The sequence below is a fragment of the Phaseolus vulgaris genome, chromosome 2, assembly GCF_000499845.2.
Source record: "Phaseolus vulgaris cultivar G19833 chromosome 2, P. vulgaris v2.0, whole genome shotgun sequence".
NCBI classification, from domain to species: Eukaryota; Viridiplantae; Streptophyta; class Magnoliopsida; order Fabales; family Fabaceae; genus Phaseolus; species Phaseolus vulgaris.
In genome coordinates this window covers 24,474,496-24,499,232 of record NC_023758.2, presented here as the reverse complement: position 1 = coordinate 24,499,232, position 24,737 = coordinate 24,474,496, and the positions used below count along the sequence as shown (strand labels likewise).

General features: G+C 43.0%; 1 protein-coding gene across 1 annotated transcript; it reads right to left on the bottom strand.

Moving 5' to 3' along the window:
* Positions 1 to 24,572, bottom strand: LOC137811015 (butanoate--CoA ligase AAE1-like). Its single transcript, XM_068612562.1, has 2 exons — positions 24,340 to 24,572; positions 1 to 1,639 (listed from the first exon to the last, which is right to left on the bottom strand). Exons 1-2 carry the CDS (start codon positions 24,544 to 24,546, stop codon positions 203 to 205), a joined length of 1,644 nt encoding a protein of 547 aa, XP_068468663.1. The 5' UTR covers positions 24,547 to 24,572; the 3' UTR covers positions 1 to 202.
* Between the last annotated feature and the right edge of the window lie 165 nt (positions 24,573 to 24,737).

Here is a 24,737-nt window from a genome sequence, read left to right as displayed (position 1 = left end):
TTAGAATCAGAACATGTTTTTTTTTTTTAATTCTGTGTAAGAATTGAACATAGAACTTACAACAATTCACAAGCTACTAAACCTTCTTAGTAATAAATAATGTATCTGGAAGAAAGCAACAAATGTGATCAAAATTAATAGATTATTACATTTGTCAATTTTCACTCAACACTTTATTTGTAATCATACAAAGCACATCCTATCATTGAGTAACACCATTCTCGCTTTTGATCTTCTCCCTGATTCGAAATTTCTGAACCTTCCCAGTTGAATTAACAGGTAAATCTCCAAATACCACACTCCTTGGAACCATATGACTAGCCAAATGATCTTCACAGAACTTGATGACTTCTTCAACAGTGGCACTACATCCCTCCCTCAATTTGACAATTGCAAATGGTGATTCCAACAAGTATTCATCACATCTCCCCACAACAGCAGCTTTCAAAACCTTTGGATGATTCAACAACACTGCTTCCACCTCTAGTGAGCTCACAGCCTCTCCCTTACAGTACATAATATCCTTTCTTCTATCCTTCATTGTTATGGAACCATTTGGTTGTCTAACCCCAAGGTCCCCAGTCATATACCATCCATCCCTAATAGCCTCTTTAGTTGCTTCCGGATTCTTAAGGTACCCCACCATCAATGCATCCCCTTTGAACACAATTTCACCTATGGTTTTCCCATCACAAGGTGTACTTTCATTAGTCTTTGGATCCTTCACATCAACGTTTTGCATAAACCCTGACATACCATAATTCAACTTTGTATGTTCACTGTCTGAAGTGGGGTTCCATGGTCTAACAATGAAAGGACCATAAGTCTCTGTCATACCATATCCTATGTTCACATCAAATCCCAGTTGTGACACCTTGTTAAGAACATGGATAGGTGGTAGCACACCAGCAACTGTGGCTTTCACCCTATGAGGAAGAGGCCTCTGGTCACAGGGTGATGTATTTGCAATCATGTCCAAAAGGGTAGGTGCGCCACAAAAATGAGTTACCTTGTAACGGTGAATTGCATCAAATATGCTTTTTGCTGAGACATTCCTTAGGCAAATATTGGTGCCACCAATAGCAGGCATGACCCAAGGAAAGCACCATCCATTGCAACGAAACATGTCAACTGTCCATAGGAACACTGCCATTTGTTTCATCTCAAAACGAGCAATTGCTGCAAGTGAATTAAGATAAGCACCTTTATGACTATACACAACCCCTTTAGGAAGGGTCCCTGTGGTGCCTGAGGTGTAGTTCACTGATATGGGATTGCATTCATTGCTTGGTTTCAAAGTCTCAAAATCCTTTTGTCCAGTTGCAAGAAGTTCATTGTAGTTTAAGGTACCTGGGGAGATATCCTTCACTGAGAAAGATGGTTCTAGATCATAACGTGGTATTAGGACAATATGGGGTGGCTTGCATTTCCTCTGGTATAGAATTTCACATGCTTTGAGAGCAGAATCAATGAACTGGTAGTCCACAAACATGATTTTGCATGGCTCTAATTGTTCCAATATCAGAGCCAATGCTGTCACATCCAATTGGGTATTCAGCGCAGAAAGAACACCCCCTGCCATAGGAACACCAAAATGAAGCTCGTACAGTGCTGGAATATTTGGTGCCAAAGCTGCAACCTGCTTATATTTATCAAAGAAAATCAAAGTCTCATGGGCTTAACACCTTTGGTATAAAACATAAATGGTTAGTTTCATGAACATTGGTGAAAATATATTTAAACTAAAACAAGTACAAATTCAAGTACAAAATGAACCAATAATCGTATACATTTAATTAGATCACTGAGTTCCCAAAGAACGATTAATTAAGTGAGTGTAATCTTCTAGAGAAGCTGTACTTTATTTTAATATGTTTAATGCAGTTCTGCTTTTTTGATCAATAATTTTTTTTCAGTTATTATTTTTTAAAGGTGTGGAAACCATTATCGCACTTCACTATTGTTTGAAAATGTAAAAATTTAGATAAGGGTTTAATTTTAATACATCAGTGTAAATTTACACTAACTATTAGGATATAATAACCCCTTTAATACTAAACAGAACATATTTAGCTTGTTATAATAGTTTATCTGTCTTGTATTTATTAGTATATAAATATTGTACAAATAATCAATAACGGGTTTCAATCTCATTTTTCTCACTTTAAGCTTAACTCTCCTAATACTAACAACCAATTAAAAATTACCTTAAATATAAGCTTTAGAAAAAATATTTTTAATTATATAAAAATTTGTAAATTAATGCAAGTGTACCTTTTCAAACTAGCAATATGTTATAGTGTGTAATTGTTAAAAGAATAAAATTATTGGGAAGTATAATATAAACAAAAATTAGTGAAAATAACAATAACAATCTCAAGATATTATACTAAATATGACTATTAATTATTATTGTTAAAACTTAAAAGACTATTAACATAAAGATGACATAGTGGAATTTGAGATGTAAGAAACTAGAAAATAACTTTTTTTTTAGTATAAATGATATAACTAAAATCATATATGCATATTTTATTCTTAAAATAAAAAATTTATATAAATAGAAAAATCAATTATTTAATTTTTATTTTTAAAATAATTATCATCTTATTAGAATTTTTTTTTTTCTCTTATGCATTCTCTATAGATTTCTAACCCCATCATTTATCAAATTGATTATCGAAGACCACATTTAGACTCCTGGTAGTGAATAGAATAAAACTGCCCAATAAGATTGTTTATTAGAATAAGTTCAATTTTGGTTATGTTTCCTTTTATCCACACACGCCTTATATGTGAGGTATTTGACCCTGGGATTTCAGGGTCCTAATGATGTGTTTATATCGTTGATCAGGAATTTGTGATGCATGTTAGGTCATCTCTATGTCTTTAGGTGTTGGAGCTCTTTTGGGTATTCACTCATCTAATAAGGTAAAGGAAGCTAGATTTAACTTTTCAATAGTACCATAGGCTAGAGGATGTAGTTACAACTTCTAAATTTCTCTTGTAGCTGTGTAATTTGATGAAAATTGTTTGAATCTATATCTTTTAAATGTGTTGAGATATTACATTTTGATAGTTTGATATCTAAATGTTGGTTTAGATGTTGAAAAGGTTCTTGAATGTGTTGAGTGGTGTTATGAATTGTTTGAAGTTTAAATAATAATGAAAATTGATTGCTTGAGTTTGAATTTAGGTAATCATGTTTAAAAATATGCTTGCATATGAGTTCAATGAGAGTACAATTCATAATATGAATAAGGTGGTATCATATTGATTTTGTAGGTTATATAAAGTACAAATTGAGGTATTGATTTTGGGTGAAGACTTGAAATTAAGTTAGTTATGTTACTTAAATTTTTTATATTTTTGCTCAAACAATAAAATTTTGCTCAAGAAAAAATATAACAAAAAACTTACCTTGCTCTCAAATTCATTTTTGCTAAAGTAAAAATGGAGTAGAAATTGTCTCTTTTTTCAATTCTATTTTCTCTTAAGTGAAGGAATTTTCGCTCAAGTAAAAATAGTATTGGAAATGAAGTCTTGTCTCGGGTTTATTTTTGCCCAAGTTAATGAAAACACTTCTAATTTTTGTTTGTTTGGTTATTTTGTAATGATTTTAGTTGACTTAAAAGTGAATGTTTATTTATACATGTAAATTGAATATTGATTTACAAGAATTGTATGATGTGTGATATGAATTATGAATCATGTTGCAGTGTGATTGAGACATAATATTTTTAGGAAAGAACATACCGTGTTGAGATGTTTAGGTGGTGTATTGATTTTGGGACTTTGTGAAATAGATGATCACGACTCTCCTAATACAGTGAAACACATAGATGAAGGTGTTCATTTGTTAAGAATTGAAGGAGATTTCTATGTTCCTGCCGGTTGACTCGGTTGCCTTCGTACGTGCCTTTCTCTCGATCAAACACCTGAAATCACAAAGATAGAGGGCGCCCTAGAGGCCGTTTGCACTCCGACGCTCAAGTCAATCTTAGGGTTAGGAAACACCAAAACTCTTAAACGTAAAGCTCTGAGTAACTGTGTGCGTTAAGCGGTGTAAAATGAATAACGTACCTTACTAAGTTTGTTACTTCCCTTTATATAGCCTAGGGTTTCCATTGTTTCCGCTTCCCAAAATAGGCTTTCTGAGGGGGTAGGCCCCACGCCGCTGTTACCCACTCATAAGGCAACCTAGCGCTTGGGGTTCCCTAACTGGAGTACAACCTTTGACAGGAGGACCACCTGGATGCCTCCTCGTGCACCTGATCCCTGGGGTCACCAGTCCTGGGAGCGCCCTAGCTGTTCACGTGCCACACATGCAGCTCACCCCTGGAACGTGACCCTCACATGTCGTATCTTTTCCAGTGGCTCTTTACTTGTGTTACGTCTGAACGCGTCATCCACACCACACGCATGGACCCTCGTGACCTAGGCTTCTCCCTAACTGATAACTGGTGCCTGGTCTGGGGTCCACCTTTTATGGCCCAGTTTTACTGTTTGAGTCATCGATGTCCGATCTCTCATCGTCCTCACTATACTACCGAGGACACATCAGTACATCCTGGTGATCATCGCCTGACCACTTCCTTGGCACCTTGGTTCAAGTGCCTTGAGAGACACTGGTCCACGGCGCTCGTGGGACCCAACTTACGTGGACCCATCATTACTAGTGGTCAACGACGCCCGAGGACTGGTCAGTACACAAGCCCCTTAGTCTCGAGTTGTAACTTGTTCAGTGAAGAGACTAAGTCCATGCCCCTTACGACCTACGTGGCTCTGTGTGACAGGGCGTGAACAGTGTGCCGAAGTGACGCCTCTCAGTGCGCGTTTTAATCTGTGCAAACGTGTTTTGATCAACGACCAAGGCTTAACGTCGTTTGCGCTTCTTAGTTTACGTTAAGTATTCGAAAACGCGCCCTCCCAATCACTGTTCCACTATTCTCAGAAACACCTTTGATCGCTTCGTCTTCTTCCTCGAGCGCTCTCGCGTTTCCCTCTACAAAGTCCAGAACTTTCATCCTGTTTCGATCAAAAGGTACGAACTTTACCCATCGATCGCCCTTATTTATCGACTTTGATGCTTGATAGCTGCCTGAGACTGTTTAGATTCCTTGCATTTTAAGCTTTCCCTGTTTTTTCTCCGTACCTTTGTTTTCCTGGGTTTTCTTCGAGTGCGGGGTTTTTCTGAGTTTTCGTTGAGTTACGCCATAGTCCCTTTCTGAACCTTCGTTTCCCTCTTTTTCTTGTTTTTCTAGCTTTCTTAGACATGGCTCGAACGAAAATGACATCCAACCCTCCACCCCAAGTAAATTACAAAGCCTTGTACCCCTGGGCCTCTGCGGAGCTTCTCGCCGATGTTGAACCAAGTGGTGTTCAAGTTTTGAAGGATCCAAATCCTTTGAAGGATGTTGAAGCCTCTGCTATGCTTGATGTTACTGTGCTGGTTTACGCTTTGTTCTGGGGTAGTTTATATGTTGTAATCCACCCTATGATTAAATCTAAAGCATTAGCATTCTCAATCTTTGTGAAAGTAAAATGTTTTCAAACTAAGTTAAAACAACCGATTGTTTTGTCGAAACAACCGATTGTTTATACTTAGGTGTTTTGAGAAAAAGATTGAAAACTGTTTTGAATGGTTGAACTGTTAAGTACCAAAACAACCGATTGATTCGAGGAAACAACCGATTGCTTGTTTTGGGACCATAACAGAAAAACTGTTTTCTTTGACTGAGCTTTAAATGTTTTAACTGCTTACGCTCCAGTCATTAAATGCTTTGACCAATCTTTTAATGCAATTTAAGAGTTTGTTAAGATTTGATAACAAACTACATCTTTAAAAAAATTCAAAAAGACAGATTTGACAATTAAGAATCTTTGACAAAGTCTTTCAAGAGAGTTTTTCAAAGTGCTGAGATTGCTAAGAGTTTATGGTTAATCAAAGTGTTGGAATAGGATTCTGCTTGTATTGATTTATCTTCTGTAACAAGTGTAATCCTTGTACTTTATTGAACAATTCGTTTCTGTGTTTGCTGAGATTGGCTGTGTGTTCTTGAGGTGTTCAAGATCAACAATCTTAGTGTTGGCCAAGAAGAGTGTGTTTCTTGAGGTGTTTAAGGTCATTCTCTTGGTTGTGGTGTAAGTGATCAAGTGGTGATTGCTTAGTGGAGTATCCTCAGGGTTCTGAGAAGACTGGATGTAGCTCTGGATTTGGAGTGAACCAGTATAAACAACTGTGTACAAGCTCTCTATCCCTATCTCTTTAAATTCAGTTTTGTCAATTAATAACTGGTATAAACAACCGATTGTTTCGGTAAAACAACCGATTGTTTCGGTAAAACAACCGATTGTTTCGGTAAAACAACCGATTGTTTCGGTAAAACAACCGATTGTTTTTCCATTATTGTGCTTTTGCTTTATGTTTTGAAAAACTGAATTCTTAATCAAGGTTTTCTTGGAGTATTTTTCATTCTAAGCTTAAAAGTTTACTAAAATCTTTCTTAAACAATTCACCCCCCTCTCGTTTAAGGCCATATATTCTAACAGCCGAGACCTCTACCCTCACCTCTAGCGAGGATGTGAGGAAACACAGGGACGGAGAGCTTGACTGTGTAGGGCGTGTCTTCGGGCGTGAGAGTGACGCATACGTTTTCGTTTGACCCTGCGCTAAGGGCGAACCCGTGTGCTCCGACGAACAAACCAACGATGGAGAGCCCTACTTTTTCCTGTACCAAACCGTCTTCAAACGGATTAAGCTGCATCTCCCTCTTACTGGCTTTGAGAGGGCATTGTTGACAGAAATCAACGTGGCCCCCGCCTAGCTGCATCCCAACAGTTGGGCCTTCGTGAGGGCCTTCTCAATTTTGAGCAATAACTTTGGGCATCCTCACTCAGTGGATGTCTTCCTCCATTTTTTCGAGGCTAAGAGTCCGGGGAAGAATCTCTGGGTGAGTTTCAATGGCGTGGTAGGAAGAGTTCTCCTCACGCTGTTCCAACAACCGTATAAGGGCTTCAAAGGGAAGTTCTTCAGAGTGTGTTGCACCGACCACGACTGCACCCTCCTGGGTGGCTTACCACTCTATTGGGTGAGAAAGTTAGAGTTCAAGAAACCTAGGACTGTTGAGGAACTAACTCCTCATGATCGTGAGTTCTGCCAGGTCTTTGCTAGTTTGGGAGCAGTGTTCAACACTGTTCAACTGATCAAGCATGAGTATGATGCAGAGGCCCTCAAGGGCTACATTGGTATCGTCTTCACCCTGTCTTGCTTGGTTATGCATGTTACCATACTATTATGCTTGTACATTCTGCCTCTTCATATTCGTATGTTTACCCCCGTGTTCTGGATTTATTTCTAATCTCTTATATTATGAATTTTGGGCATAGGTATGGTGCTGAATGAGGAGAAACAGGCCAAGCTGGTTGACTCCCTTACTTGCCGCTAAGGGGTGTCTGGGGCTGTGGGCACCTCTGCTCCTCACGCCCTTGTCTCTACTGCTGCGCCCTCCCCCACTCCTTGCAACCCTATTGTCGCGGTCCCTCTCGTTGCCGCTCAAGCATCACCAGCTCCGCCTCCCCGTGAGGAAGACAAAGCGGTAGTGGAGATCAAATCTGATGAGAACTTCACAGAGGGGCCGGTCTTCAAGAGGCGTAGGCCAATGACGGCGACGACCTTCCAGTCCTCCACTGCTGGTAGCCCTGCATCGCTCTGAGGCCAACCGCCAAATGCTTCCTCGCCCCCTGGCCTCCTTGCACTTGAAGGTGGTGGTGAGAGCGTCCCTGCAACCCCATCCGCCCCCGAACTGCCCGCTGTCCTTCAACATGCCCTCAAAGGCTTCCAAATAGGGGTGACAGAGGACTCGGATGAGGTCACGACAAGGGAAAGACTGGTTCTCAACTTTGGTGCTCTCCTTGCTCAATCCAACACCCTCATAACCAAGACTGAGGTGAGGGTTACGGAACATGTGGCACTAGTAGAGGCCAAAGCTAAGGAGGAAATGATCCTGCTGGCCTGTGCGTTCACCACCTGCGAGACTACCCTGAAGGAGGAGTTGACCAGCCTCCGCCAAACTGAAAATGACCTCTCCAAACGGCTTCATGACAAGAGTCAAGAGGTTGTCGAGCTGGAGGCCAAGATCCAGCCCCTGTGAACCCAGGCCATCGAGTTGGAAGAGGCGGCTGAGGCAACTAAGGCCAAGATGGCGAGGCTTGAAGAAAGGTCCACCAATCAAGAAGTTCAGTTGGGTCGTGTAGAGGCCGAGCTCCTTCAACAAGCCGAGAAATTCAAAAAAGCTGAGGCTGAGCTAACCGAGGACGATGTTGATGCATATGACGCGGGTTCGAGGACGCCCTTGCTCAGGTTGCCTGCACGCACCCCGAGATGGACGCCTCACCCTTCGCAGCATTGAACTATGTTGTAGATAGACAGATCATTCCAAGGGCTCTTCCCTCTTAGCTTGTATTTGGTTACCAAACGAACAATTTCTATTATTCACTTGTAACTTACTTGTTTGGATGCCTCAGACTCTTGGCTACTGTAACTTCCTTTGTCTTGATTTGTCTGAAAATGGCTCTTCTATCTTGCTCAACTATTAACTGTTGTGCCTCGTGTCACGATGCTTCTACTAGTGCTTTTGACGACACTCGAGCTTTAGGTAGCGCGCTTCCCCGCCCCACCCTACCGTATACTCCGTTAGGTAGGGGGTTTGCCTACTAACCTGTGCTAACCCCACCCTTGCTGTATAAAGCCCAAGGAGGGTTTAACTGTGAATTGGGTTGTTCAGCCTTGGTGTTCTCACTCAGGGGAGGGAGGTGTTCTCTGCGAACCTACCTTTCCCACTCTTGTTGAGACTTCTAACCCAAGGGACAACTTATAACTGACCTCGTCTCCGCTCGAAGGCGGAAGAGGAGCTGTTTGGTTCACTGTTTCGTTTGTTTTTGGTGTTCTCGCTCGAGGGGGAGGTGTTCTCTACGAACCTACCCTTTCCACACTCGAGGCTTCTAACCCAAGCGAACGGTGCACAACTGACCTCATTCTCGCTCAAGGACGAGGAGGATTTAACTGGTGAACTATTTCGTTCGACCTTAGTGTTCTCACTCGAAGGGGGAGGTGTTCTCTACGAACCTACCTTTCCGCTCTCGAGACCTCTAACTTTAAGGAAACAAGTTCTTAACTGACCTGAGCTTTGCTCAAGGGCGAGGAGGATTTAACTGGTTAACTATTTCGTTCGACCTTGGCGTTCTCACTCGAGGGGGGAGGTGCTCTCTACGAACCTACCTTTCCGCGCTCGAGACCTCTAACGCAAGGGAAACAAATTCTTAACTAACCTCAGCTTCGCTCAAGGGCGAGGAGGATTTAACTGGTGAACTATTTCGTTCGACCTTGGCGTTCTCACTCGAGGGGGGAGGTGTTATCTACAAACCTACCTTTCTACTCTCGAGACCTCTAACGCAAGGGAAACAAGTTCTTAACTAACCTTAGCTTCGCTCAAGGGCGAGGAGGATTTAACTTGTGAACTATTTCGTTCGACCTTGGTGTTCTCACTCGAGGGGGGAGGTGTTCTCTACGAACCTACCTTTCCGCTCTCGAGACCTCTAACGCAAGGGAAACGAGTTCTTAACTGACCTCAGCTTCGCTTAAGGGCGAGGAGGATTTAATTGGTGAACTATTTCGTTCAACCTTGACTTTCTCACTTGAGGGGGGAGGTGTTCTCTATGAACCTACCATTTCGCTCTCGAGACCTCTAACGCAAAGGAAACAAGTTCTTAACTACATTGTACAAAATTCGAGAAAATATTTCAATCAAAATTTATTGGGTGACCTCATTAAAAAACCTTTATAAGGGAAAAAGAGCGTCCCCTAAGACAATGTACAATGTTATTGTTTAACTGAAATACACTTTGAGGTTGACAGCATCCCATGCACGAGGAATCGAGCCTCCCTCCAGCGTGTCAAGCCTGTATGCTCCATTCCCAAGAGCCTTTTTCACTCTGAAAGGACTAGTCCACTTGGGGGAGAGCTTGTTGTGTAGTTGATATGGGACCGCCAGGGCCGCATTTTCCAGCGCCTGGTATCTTACCTCAGGCCCGTGCAATACTTTGCTCACGAAGTATATGGGTTTTTGAACCTGATCTTCTTCCTGAACAAGGACTGAACTGATCGCCCAGTCAGTCACTGCAAAATACAGGCGAAACAATGTGCTTGGTTGTGGTTTGCACAGGACTGAAGGGTTGGCTAGGTACTCCTTCAATATGAGGAACGCCTTTTTACACTCTTGGGAAGGGTGACCCTTGTCTCCTTCAGCTGATACGAATCTGGACAGGGCGATCATGCGCCCTGTCAACTGCTGTACCTCCCTCACTGAACTTGGGCTTCTCATCACCACAATTGTCGCGCGCTTTTCCGGGTTTGCTTCTATCCCACGTTTGGTGAGCAAGAAACCCAGAAACTTCCCTGCTTCCATTGCGAACACGCACTTCTCGGGATTCAGCTTGGCAATCTGATCCTGTGTCGTTTGGTCGAGAGCGCTCCTAAGCTTGGAGACCTTTCCTCCAATCTATCTTTCCCTCACATCGCTGACCGGCTTCGGTCGCCTCTCCCGGGCGATTTTTGCATGATTGATCTCGGGCTGGGCGACCTCTTCTGAGTGCGGTGCAGCGTAGTGACCATGAATACCCCTCTCTTCGTTTTGTGGCTGTTCTCATAATACCTCTTGGCCTCCTTTTGATCTGACTTGATGGTAATAGCCTTTCCCGCCAAGTCAGGTAGCTTCTTATTCATGTGTCTTGTCGACGGTACCGCCCCCAACCTATTCAGTGTAGGTCTACCTAGCAGCATGTTATAAGCGAAGGGGGCATTGACGATGAGGTACTTGATGTTCTCCGTACGGGACGTAGTACCATCCGTGAAGGTGGACCTCAGTTCTTAGTGCCCACGCATCTCCACCTGGTCTCTCGCGAAACTGTACTGGCAGTCTGTATAAGTCCTTAACATGTCAGGGGACAGCTGGAGCTTGTTGAAAGTCGTCCATAACATCACGTCTGTCGAGCTTCCTTGCTCCACCAGTACATGGTGCACCTTCCTCCCAGCGGTTACTACTGAGATGATCATCGGATCATTGTCGTGGGGAACGACATCTTATAGGTCGGCTTTGGTGAAGACAAGGTCAACGCCAAAGGCATCGTCTGCCCTTTGTGCTTCTACCGACATCACCGCCCGTGCATACTTCTTCCGCTGAGAAGCGGTGCAACCTCCTCCTGAAAAACCTCCCGCAATGGTGTGAATTTCAACCATGCATGGGGATTTCATGCCCCTGGTCACCCCTTGTCACCGCCACGTCCTCGACACCTTGCTTTTCCTGCAAGTAATCCCTCAGGAAGCCGTTCTTCACCAACTCATCTAGTTGGTGTCCCAGTGCCAAACAATTGCGTATGGGGTGGCCGAACGATTGGGGGAACTCACACCAGGCGTTCTTGTTAGGCCCAAGCTTCTTGTCGGTCTTGGGGGGTATCTTCAGCCTCTCCGCTATGTTGGCGATAGCGATGAGGTCCTTTAACTCTACCATGAAGTCGTGCCTTGGTGGCACATTCTCCCTTGCACGCCCCCTGGTTTGGGCCTTTCTTGGTTTGTAGGGCTACTGCTTCACGGGGTCCTTCTTCTATGTCGTTGCCTCGTGCACCCTTAGGGGTTGAGGTCGACCTGATGCACGCGGGCGCGTGGAAACCACACACGTGTGCTTCTCGTTAACTTCCCCTTCCACCGCGATATGAGCCACTACACGACACCTTATCTCGGTGAAAGTTTTGGGGCGGTTTCTGATGAGTGATTCACTGAAAGGCCCTGGCACAATGCCCTTTCTGAACATGTGCACCATCATCGTTTCATCCTTGGTGTTCAACATCACCACCTATGCTCCGAAACGATGAAGAAACTCCTTCAAGGACTCTCCCTCATATTGTCTTATGTCAAAGAGATCATAAGAGATAGGTGGAGGAGCCCGATTCGCAATGTACTATGCTCTGAACAACTTAGTGAGTTGTGGGAACGACGTCACGTGGCCATCAGGGAGGTGATGAACCAATCCAACGTTGTTTTCACCAGCGTGCTCATGAACAACTTTCATCTCACCGCGTCAGAGCCCCTAACCAGCATCATCTGCGTATGAAAAATCGTGAGATGGTATCTTTGGGCCCTAGAAACGTGGCTGGTATCACGACATCCATGATATCTTGTGAGAACGGCATCGGGAACTCCTTGGGTGGTGTCGCAGATTCTTGATCCTCCACCTCACGTTCCCTTGCCTAGTTTTGCAAATCCCTATGCAACTCCTCATTCGATCGGTGCAGTTCTTCGTTTATTGCCCGCGACGCAACCAAATCAGCCTGGATGCGTTCTTGATCCGTTCTTGATGCAACCACTTCTTCTTGGAGGGCCTGCATCGTTTCCATAATCTGTTGTAGGGTGAGGCTTTCGCCCCCGTTTGGTGCAACAGATCCTTGCCTCGTATTTCTCATCTTCTTGATCTTTCTGGTTCTTGCTGGTGGGATAGTGTTTTAGATCGTGTCCCATGGTGGGCGACAAATGGTTTTGCCAGTTGACTCGGTTGCCTTCGTACGTGCCTCTCTCTCGATCAAACACCTGAAATCACAAAGACAGAGGGCGCCCTAGAGGTCGTTTGCACTCCGACGCTCAAGTCAATCTTAGGGCTAGGAAACACCAAAACTCTTAAGCGTAAAGCTCTGTGTAACTGTGTGTGTTAAGCGACGTAAAATGAATAGCGTACCTTACTAAGTTTGTTACTTCCCTTTATATAGCCTAGGGTTTCCACTGTTTTCGCTTCCCAAAATAGGCTTTCTGAGGGGGTGGGTCTCGCGTCACTGTTACCCACTCTTAGGGCAACCTAGCGCGTGAGGTTCCCTAACTAGAGTGCAACCTCTGACGGGATGACCACCTGGATGTCTCCTCGTGCACCTGATCTCTGGGGTCACCCATCCTGGAAGCGCCCTAGCTGTTCACGTGCCATGCGTGCAGCTCACCCCTGGAACGTGACCCTCACATGTCGTATCTTTTCCAGTGGCTCTTTACTTGTGTTATGTCTGAACGCGTCATCCACACCACACGCATAGACCCTTGTAACCTAGGCTTCTCCCTAACTGATAACTGGTGTGTGGTCTGGGGTCCACCTTTAATGGCCCAGTTCTACTGTTTGAGTCACCGATGTCTGATCTCTCATCGTCCTCACTATACTACCGAGGATACATCAGTACATCCTAGTGATCGTCGCCTGATCACGTGCCTTGCGAGACACTGGCCCACGCCGCTTGTGGGACCCAGCTTATGTGGCCCCATCATTACTAGTGGTCAACGACGCCCGAGGACTGGTCGGTACAATGGTGTATTGATTTTGGGACTTTGTGAAATAGATTATCACGACTCTTCTAATATAATGAAACACATAGATGAAGGTGTTCAGTTGTTAAGAGTTGAAGGAGATTTCTATGATCCATCATGTGGTGTGAAAGGAAATTGTATCACGTAGATAATAAGAAATACATATGATATAAAGATGAACTTCCTAATTTGAGTATTTGTTGTGAGGACAACTTAGTGATATGACAAGTGTACATCTCTTAGTATAATTTTAATGTATGAGTCTTCCAGAAGTATAGTCAAGTATATGTTGTTGTATGTTAGTGAATTTATGACAGGAATGGTAAATGTGATATGAAAATAGAGAATTAAAACTTGATTGTTAAATAATATGTTATAATGTAAATTAAGAGATATGAGAAAATTCTCTAATAATTATTGATTATAAAGTTATTTTGAAAATTAAAAAATAATAATAATATTAACTTACACTATTTCCTTGTTTTGTGTTTGTTTGTAAAAATTTGTAATAATTATATATGAGAGTAGAGATTATAGGTGATGATGAATCTCAACACTAAAAACCTAGGAGTTAGTATAGAAAATAGAAAAAAAAATTATCTTATAATATATTTCAAAGTTCTTATAAAAGAATATTATTTTGTAGTATAATATTATAAACATGTAAATTATATATATATATATATATATATATTATTTTATGATATAATCATTAGGGAAAGTAACTTGGATGTCAGAAATAAGGTAATACAATATAAAATAAAAAATTTATACTCTTGTAACAAAATATGAATTCTTTTACACACTTGTTTAACAAAAAATAACCTTCAATTTTCATCAATGGAAAATTATTTTTCTTTCTATTAGATAGTCTCTAAAAATAATAAAATTATATAAACAATCTTCTTACTATTAAATATTTATCATTTTAGTTCCTCGATGTATGTCAGTATCAATTTTAAATAATTAAATTTAAGAGATTACATAGTATAATTTTTTAGGGTTGAAACATTATTTATATAACTTTTATATAGTAAGGACCACGGCACCTCTTAGTAGACAATATTATCCTTTAAAATAAAATTGATGGTTTATTACATCGTTTAAAGGAGAGGAACAATTTTTTTTCAAACTCGTTTATATTTTAATAGTAATTTTAGTGTATACCGCATTGGTTAAGTTTTATTTTCGAACGGATGTGGGGATCTAGAGAATGATTACTTTGCTCCTCCACTTGGTCGGTCGTTCCATCATTCTGTTTTCTGCTTCTCCTTCCTTCTCTCGGTCGTATGGTAGAACAGGCTCGGATGGTACTTGCAGAAGGCACTCCAACGATCAAGTTAGTAAGGGTGTCGACACTCGGTTGTTAGAGTACTTAAGACAATGACGTACCTGATTCTTGGAATATGCATTATTTATATCACCTTAATGGGCCTTCGTTGGTGGGCCGGATTAGGAGGTTGGTTCGTGTTTAGGGTTGCATTAAACAACCCTTAATTATGAGTTAGCCCTGCTGACTTGGTCAACCCATGATCTGCCGTCATGGGTCAGTCGGCCACGTGTTATCACGCGGTCTTTCTTATCGTGGGTGAGCGTTCAGATGGTTTAGGGTTTCTGACCAACTCATGGTATCGTCTAGTTATACAGGTACACTTGCCTCCCAGGCTCGAGGGTTGATGAAGCCGAAGAGTCTAATAATTGAGTGGCGTTCGGTGACGTAATGATGGGTGACGTGATGGAAAGCGACGCCTGAACGGATGACGTGACATGCATTTATGAGGGGGGTTTTGGGCGCCAAATGACGTGGGCCATTGGATCAAGTAGATCCAACGATTGAGGATGTTGCGACATTTCGACTTTCGAGACTCCCTCGGGCTATAAATAGGGGCTCTCAACAATGGCATCTTACGCTTCCTTCCTTGAATCTTGCTCCGAGTCCCGAACGACTTTCATCCATTTGTGCTGCTTTTGTCGTCCTTCCAAGGTTATTGATGTTGTCCCTATCTCGTCCCACTTCTTCTTATTTGGTCGCTCCCTCTCCTCTCCCCAAACCCCCTTCGTGTTCGTCATCTTTGTCTTCCTCGTCCGCTTCCTCTTCTACCCTAATCCTCTCGGTCGGGGCAATTCAAACTATTTTCCCTGAAGGGGAAGAAGTGAGGGGTGATGACCCGAGCAGTGCGTCTGACCGGTCAAGCACCTCCGAGCGGTCGTGCCCTCATGAGGACCCTAGCTGGATTGATCCCAAAGTATTTGGGATCACATCTGTCTTTCTAATGGACGTCTCTGTCTTCGATTTTTTTAGGAGGGTTCCCGTTTTGGAGCCTCTGCCAAGGAATCTCTCTTATCTTTCGGTCCTTGTTCGTTCACTGACCGTGTGTACAGGGAACGATCATCCACCGAACCCTCTTTCTTCTTCATGTACACCTGCTTTTTTTTTTTATGATTTACATGTGTCGCTTCCTTTAGACACGTTCACGGTGGACGTCCTTCAGGCGCTCAAGGTTGCTTCGAGTCAATTGCACCCGAACACATGGGCGTCCATGCAGGCCTTCCGCCTGATATGTCAAATTTTTGGTGTGCACCCTTCTTCTTCTTGTTTTTTGCATTTCTACACATCTCACCCGTCTGACCCTGTTAGTTGGAATTTTCTAGTCATTCGGTCGGGCAATGTTTTGTTTAAAGCCTTCACGGCCTCGTACAAAAACTTTAAAGAAATATTCTTTAAAGTGTTCGTGGAGCCCGCGGGTATGCCGCACTTTTTTTATGTCGTCAGTTAACCTAGGTTTTCTATGTCTTCGAATGGGAAGCCTACAAAGAATAAGGATTGGCCTCGTCCGGTCAACCCAAGTGCTGGTGAGCAGGAGATCTTCCTACAAAACTCCCTGCACGGTCGTTGATGGCTTTGTACACCGAGTCTGATCGAGAGGCGGCTTTTGAGGGTATGTTAACATCTTAGACTTTCGGTTGTTCGTCAAAATTTTAACTAACGCTTTGTGTTTTTCGTTGCACCGATCGTGAAAAGAGAAGTCCTCTAGGTGGTCGATATGTTGAAGGCTTTTAAGGACCGCGTCAAGGAGAAAAAGAGTCGTTCGGGAATACGAGAGCATGAGACGGTGGAAACATCGCACGGACATACCGCTCTCCCGGCGAGATGCCCGTCCCCCTTCCAAGCCGAGCCACCATCAACCTTGACTCCACACCGGCTGGGGAAGAGGATCGGTCCATCCCAACAACGATCACCATGCCGGTGGGGGCCGTCCAGCAGTCACCCCTCTTGGTGTTAAGGGGTGACTTGAGTTTTTCTGGGGGGGTAAGTGTGAATCTGCCCCCCAGTACTGAAGAAGTAATCTGGGCGGTGCCCAAGGACGACCTGCTCGAAGATGGCATAAAAATGGTTTGTCGAGGTCAGGTGTTTACCCGCCTTGGAGCATGTGCCCGCGGTCGGCACGTGGAGGAGATTTCTCGTTTGGAGCATGAGCTCCTCGAGGCGTCGAGCAGAATGAAGAAAGTTGTTGATGCTAACACAGCTTATGAGAAGAAGCTGTGCGATCAGGCTGCCATTCCGGAGCTGACCGTGGCTCGGATAGCCGAGTTGGAGCGGCTTGAGGCCGATAGGGTAGCTGAGAATGCCCGGATGAAGAATGACGTCCAAAGATTGTAGACCGCCTTTGAGCGAGGATGCTGAAGACCGTAGCTTAGGTTTTTAGTTTTCGTTTCCCTCAGTCGGGATGCAACCGCTCATTTTATTCCCTTGAGGCCAGGGTGTGGCCTCCTCTTTAGTTTAATATCAATGCAATCAGTTGTTTCTAAAAATATATTCAAGTTATCCTTATCGGTCGGTGTTGCGATGTGAATTGAATAACTAAAACTGGATCAAACAATGACTTTTGCTTAAGTTATTCTTATCGGTCGGTGTGGCGATGTGAATCGAATAGTCGCTCGGTTGATGACATCTAATAAGATGACGAGTGTTTTGACGAGTTGACTTGTGCGATCGGTGTGGCGTTTAGCGTTATCGGGATTGATCGATGTGCTTGTATGATAATCGAGAGGGTATGCCTTTTGAGGCTTCATCCTGACCGAACCGTGTAGATGAAGTGTCGAAAGGGTATGTCTCATCCAGGCTGACACTTGCGTTTTGGGTAGCGGGAGGGTATGTCAATTAAGGCTTCATCCTTGTCGAACCATGTGGTTGGAGTGCCAGAGGGTATGCCGGTTAAGGCTTCATCCTAGCTGACACTTGCGTTTAGGTATCAAGAAGGTATGTCAGTGAGGGCTTCATCATGGTCGAACCGTGTGGTTGGAGTGTCGAGAGGGTATGTCGGTTAAGGCTTCATCCTGGCCGACACTTGTGTTTAGGTGTCGGGAGGGTATGCCGGTTAGGGCTTCATCCTGGCTGAATCGTGTCTTTTAGGTTGATTTTAAAATTTGCATATTGCTTGATAGAAATGCCTCGTTAAAACCTCTCCGACTGAAGTGCGTTGCCGAGCGAGGAAAGAGTGTGTAGATTTTATTCATCATTCAACTAAAATAAAATTTGAGGTGTGTGGCATTCCACGTCCTCAGTACAACCTTGCCTGATAGCCACTCTAGGTGGTAAGCCCCCCCTTCACCTACTTCACGGATTCGGAATGGACCTTCTCAATTTGATGAGAACTTGTCGTTCGTCTTCCTGGCATCGCTGCGCATCCTCCAGAAAAGGTCTCCTTTGTGAAAGCTTCTCGGTCGAACCTTCGTGTTGTACCTTCTTGCCGCCAGCAGTTTGCATGCGACCTCGTGGATTTTGCTCTTGTCGTGGAGTTCGTTGATGAGGTCAAGCCCGACCGCCAGGCTTTCTTGATTTAGAGATAAATCAAAGAGTTGTCGTCTGATGGACAGCTCACCCACTTCTATCGGGATCATAGCTTCAGTGTCATATGTGAGGCTATACAGCGTCTCTTGTGTCGTCGTCTGAGGTGTGCACCGATACGCCCACAAGACTTCTAACAGTTCTTCCATCCATCTTCCCTACGCTGTGCCAAGTCTCTTCTTCAACTCGTTTAAGAGGACTTTGTTAGCGCCTTTGGCTTGACCGTTCGTCTGAGGATGTTCGACTGAGCTGGTCACAGATTTGATGCCAAGATCATCCTAAAAAGTCTCAAACCCTCAATCGATGAATTGTCGTCCGTTGTCAGATATGATCGTGTGCGACACTCTAAACCAACACACGAAGTTCTTCCAAACAAAACTCTGGACAGTTTTGACCGATATAGAAGCGAGAGGCTCAAGCTCTATCCACTTCGTGAAGTACTCCACTACGACCAATAGGTGTTTCGTCTGACCTTTGTCGGGTGAGAAAGGGTCGATGATGTCCATCCCCTATACGACAAACGGCCAGGGCGACGTCATGTTGTGGAGCTCCTCCGGCTTCGAATGACGCAGGGGACCACACTCTTGGCACTTCGAGCAGTCTTCACGTACTCTGCACAATCTCCCTGAACGGTCAGCCAATAGTACCCTGCTCAGATGACCTTGGCCGCCATCATTGGTTCTCCATAGTGGTTGCCACACGCTCCGTCGTGAATCTCTTGTAGCACGTATTGTGCTTGCTCTTTGGTGATGCATTTTAGGAGCGGTGTTGAATAGCCTCTCTCATATAGATCCTGACCGATCATCATGTATCGGGCACACTACAGTCTGATTGCTTTCTCATCACCCGAATTGCACGTTCCATGCTCTAAGTATTAGATGATTGGACCCATCCAAGTATCGGTTTCCGTAATGGCCAAACATTCGGCATCACCCACGCTCGGCTGCTTTAGATGAATCTGAACGACAGACCGATGGTGGCTTTGTTTCTTTTTGGATGTGAGGCGAGATAATGTGTCTGCCTGTTCGTTGTCCTGCCGGCGTATGTGTTTGATAGTGACTTTATCGAATTTGGCAATTGAATTGCCGACCATATGGTAGTATCTCTGGAGGAGGGGCTCCTTTACTTCGAATTCACCTTTGATCTGCCCAACAACGAGTTGGAAGTCACTTTTGCATATCACCTCGCGAGCTCCGAGGTCTTGGGCAAGGTTTAGGCTGACCAAGATGGCTTCGTTCTCGGCCTGATTATTTGTCGTCTTGAAGAAGAACTACAATGTTTTTTCAATCAGAAGGTCACCTTGTCCTTCCAGAATGACCCCAACGTCGCAGACAGTCTTATTGGATGATCCATCCACGTACAACGTCCACTCGGTCGAGACGTCTTGTTGTGGCGTTAACTCTGTCGAGAAGTCTGCCAAGCACTGGGACTTGATGGCGCCTCTCGATTCGTATCGGATGTCAAACTCTGATAGCTCGACTGACCACCCTATCATTCGTCCTGCAAGATCGGGATTATACAATATTTCATATATGGGTAGTTGGTTTTTACCGTTATGGCATGGTTTTGAAAGTATGGTCGCGTCCGCCTTGCGGTCAGAACCAATGCTAGTGCCACTCTCTATCATCTGGTACCTTGTCTCGGCCGCGTGGAGCGTGTGACTCACAAAGTACACTGGTCGTTCTTCTTTGTTGACCTCTTGTACCAAGGTCGCACTGACCACTTCTTCCAGTACTTGCAGGTACACCTCGATCAGCTAATCCTGCCTTGGCTTTTGAATGATGGCTGGTGATGAAAGAAATTCCTTTAGCTGGTTGAAAATGTCTTCATAGGTTTCGTTCCAACTAAACTTTGTTGTTTTTCGGAGCATATGTGCCATCGTTCTGATTTGCTCGGCAAGCCGAGGAACAAATCTGGATAGTGTTGTTAATTGGCCGAGCAGTTGTTGCACCTCTTTCAGATTTTTCGGGCTTCTCATCTCAGTTATTGCTTTGCACTTATCGGGATTGGCCTCGATTCCCCGATGGGTTAGCATAAAACCTAGGAACTTGCCCCCCTCAACCCCAGACACACATTTCTCGAGGTTGAGGCGCATGGTGGTCCTTCTCAAAGCGTTAAAGACTTCTTGCAGGTCTTTGATGTGCTGGTCACACGAGTCATACTTGATGACTATGTCGTCCACGTAGACCTCCACGCTCTTGCCGATCATCCCTTTGAAGATTGTATCCATCAGTTGCTCCTGCATTCTTTAGGCCGAACGACATTACTTCATAGAAGTAATTTGCGCCATCGGTCGTGAATGTCGTCTTCTCCTTGTCCCTGGGGTGCATGCTTATCTGGTTGTAACCAGAGTAAGCGTCCAAGAAGCTTAATACTTTGTGTCTGGCTGCCCCATCAACCAGCTGGTTGATGTTGGGCAGGGGATAGGAGTCCTTCGAGCATGCTTTGTTCAGGTCTTTGTAGTCAACACACATTCGCCACTTGCCGTTGAACTTGGTGACCGTGACCACATTGGCCAACCAAGTGGTATACCGAGCCTCTCGGATGAACTCGGTTGTTAGAAGCTTCTTAGCTTCCACTTGGGCCACGAGCCTATTCTCTTCTCTGTGATTTCTCTTCTTTTGCACGACCGGGTGCACTTCTTTGTACATCGATAGCCTATGGGTGATGACTTCAGGGTTGACACCTGGTACCTTTGCGGCTATCCAAGTGAAAAGATCGAAGTTCTTCTTTAAAGCTTGGTTTATGAGTTCGGCAAGTTCGGCATCAACAACTGCCATTGTCGTGCCGATACTCGTATAACGTTCTTTGTCGATAAGCGGGACATGACACAACTCGTCCTTGGCTTTGAACCTCGGTTCCACCTCTCGAGGGTCGAGGTCAATCATGGCGACCATGTGCTCTATTGGCCGTCCTCCTCTTCGGGGGGACTTCCTTCGTCCAGGCATCTTACTCCTGGGTGGCCGACTACCTAACGCCTTCTGACAAGTGGGTTCCACTCTCAGGCTCTCTGTGTAGCATTCCCTTGCGACCTTCTGGTCCACATGGATGGTCAAGATATCTCCCGACAGAGATGGGAACTTCATCGCGAGATGTGGGGTGGACACGATCGCTCCAAGCTTGTTGAGAGACGATCGCCCGAGCAGAATGTTGTACGAGGTATTGGCGTCAATAACCAAATACCTAATCTTCAGGGTTTTGGTCTCCTTTTTCAGGCCGAAGGTGGTGTATAGCTCGATATACCCCTTCGTGCCCACTCGCTCTCTGAAGAAGCCGACCATGTGATCAACGTAGGGTGTCATTTCTTATATTGGTATCCTCATGGCCTTAACGGTCTTCCAATAGAGGATGTCGACCGAACTCCCCTGGTCTATAAGGGTCTTCATGATGGTGAAGTTGTCAATGTTGACCGATATCACCATCGGGTCGTCTTGAGAGGGGTCGACACCCTTGAAGTCTTCTTCGGTGAACGTGATATGAGGCATCCTTGGTCGGATGGCAACATAATTGACCTGGTATATGCATGTTTGTGGTATACACATCCATGTGCTCGTTTAGGTCAGTCGTCCCATCGTAATGATCCCTGTTGAACCCTTTCCACTTGTCCAGCAGGGGAGCTTGCATGACAAAGTCAGTGAAAGGGTGGCGACAACCAGTGATAGCAGTTCTGGTCGTGTTCAGCAACTTGTTGGGGTGGTATTCACCACCCATTTCCAAGGTAAGGACCAGTGGTGGCAAAAGACCTACCGACCTGGTTGGTCGGATCTACAGACGGTCCTCCCTCCACAAGCTTCTTCATCTCCTGATTCTCCTTCCTGAGGCTCTTAATCTCGTCCTCGTTCCTTTTGGTGGTCTCCTCGTGCGTCCTCTTCATTTCAGCCAACTCCTTCAGCTAAGTCATCAACATTGCTGCCTGATCTGTTTCCAACATCCTTTCGCTTGTCATACTTCGGGTTGATACCATCTACTAACGTTTCTCACGCCGACTCTCTTGGGCCCCACGGTGGGCGCCAATTGTTCTCAAACGGATGTTGGGGCCCAGAGAACGATTGCTTTGCTCCTTCACTCGGTCGGTCGTTCCAGCACTCTGCTTTCTGCTTCTCCTTCTCCTTCCTCCTCTCGGTCGTTTGGTAGCACAGGCTTGGCTGGTACCTGCAGAAGGCACTTCGACGATCAAGTCAGTAAGGGTGTCGGTACTGTAGATAATGACGTACCTGATTCTTGAAATCTACGTTATTTATATTACCTTAATGAGCCTTCGTTGATGGGTCGGATTAGGAGGTTGGTTCGTGTTTAGGGTTGAACTAAACCATCCTTAATTATGAGTTAGCCATGTTGACTTGGTCAACCCATGATTCGTCGTCATGGGTCGGTCGACCACGTGTTATCATGCGATTTTTCTTATCATGGGTGAGCGTTTAGATGGTTAGGGTTTCTTACCAACTTACGGTATCATCCGACTATACCAATACAAGTTTGTTTCAAATTTAATTTGTGTGCCTAAGTTTGGGTGTTATTATATCAAGTAATATTTGTAAAAAAAAAATATAATAAATAGTTTCTGATATTTTAAATTTGGGTTTAGGTAGTTTCTTCTGTCAAATTTAAATATTATTATTTTGGTCTTTGTAGTCTAAATAACTCAAATTTAAACTTTAAGAGTTTTTGTTTGGAATTATAATTTTTGTGTAATAGGTTTGTAAAAATAGTTGTTATATGTGATATGGATTTGAAGTAGGAATAAGTATGAAAACGATAAAAGAAAGTGAGAATATCTAAAATGTGAAGTTGATTTGGTGAATTAAAATAGAAAAAAAGAATGAGTGACTTTTTCCTCCAGAAAAAGGTGTACCTGAGAGGTGACTTTATCATATGGACACAGAATTTTCATGATACCCTAACAACCATACCATGTATGTACCACGTGGTCAAGTCAATATACTACTAACTATAAGGTCACTCCAATAATATTATATAAATTAAGTTTATTCTTTTTTAATATAATATTCTAGATATATTAAAATATTTAACATAAAATATGATGAGTTTTTTACTCAAATAATTAAACAGAGTAGTTTTGAAAGTCTAACACAATTCTCAGCATTATAAAACTTTATGGTGTAACAATTAGTAAGATTTATTTTTATTTTTATTTGTTGGGTTAATTAATTTCAGCACTTAACTATATACGAAAATATTTCAGATATTTTTCTAACTACCTAGCAACACTAAAAAATGGCTTAAAAAATAGGATATTTTTCAAGCATTATATATATAAGACTAGACCATTGACTTTCCACATTGCAATGTTCTTGATTGGCGTACAATTAGGGTATGGAAAAATAATGTTACAAGAAAAATGAAGACAAATTGAAATTAGGATGTTTTGGATATATATTACTATATATATAATTAACAAATTGAAAACATGTGAATCTAGTTAGGATAAGAATTCACATTTTTAAATTTATAATATGTAATCTAGACGACCAAGATCACCAGCATATCATAAACATTTTTAATAAATTAGGCTCTCAAGGATTGTAGATGATCGAAATTAATGACTTGTCAAGATTATATTGAGGTTGAGACTACATCGTAAACCTAAAATACCAATAGGTCTAAATAGTGATTAAAGTTCAATTAATATTCTAATTAGTTCATATTGTTAAGATTAAATAAGGTTAATCTAAAGAACTATGATAATATATATTCCATATGAATTGTGTTCTTGTTGATCACCTTTAGTGAATGTTACTAGATACATTTTTTCAACCTATTTTCTGCTCTAATTTTAAATACTAATTTATACTAGATAATTTTTTCAAGTAATTAAACATCTTATATGTTATATGTGATAAGATTCAAGATTCCAAGAGCAAAATTAAAGGAGAAGACATCTTCCTACTCCATACAAAAACAACATACATGCAATTTGTTATGCATACACATGAAGTATTCATGTAGGCATACAAGAAATATTGATGAAAGCAGGAGGGAGAGAAGTTTTGAAGGCATTATCTTTTTTCTGAATCTCAGAAAATGCAGAGAAAAAATGTATAGAGAGATAGAGAGATTGGAAGGTGAATAAACTTACATTATCTTTGTGAGAAAGTCCTAAGTTAAGCAAAGCAGAAGCAAGTTTGAGGCATCTCTGATGGGTTTGTCTCCATGAAAATCTGACATTATCATTGAAGATGATAGAGATGTTGTCACCATAGACAGTGGAAGCTTGTTCCAAGAAATTGATAGGTGACAATGGCATGGTCTTTCTGGAGCACTCAACCAACTCTTCTTCACTCATCGTGTAAAATGATTCTAAAATTATTTCTCAGTGCATCATATTTTTTATACCATCTCATTTCTATATGATTTGTGTTTTTGGTTTTCCTAGTCAGACTCATTTTGCAAAAAAATCATTTTTTTTATTATTACTTTAAATGGTTGTTCAGAAAAGAAATGTTTTTTTATAAATAAACTAAATTAATTGGATCT

Bases quoted from the DNA above. Each gene is read 5' to 3' on its own strand.
- LOC137811015 (XM_068612562.1), bottom strand. From the start codon at position 24,546: ATGAGTGAAGAAGAGTTGGTTGAGTGCTCCAGAAAGACCATGCCATTG. The intron at 1,640-24,339 runs GTAAGTTTATTC...AAATATAAGCAG, and splicing joins GACTTTCTCACAAAGATAAT to GTTGCAGCTTTGGCACCAAA.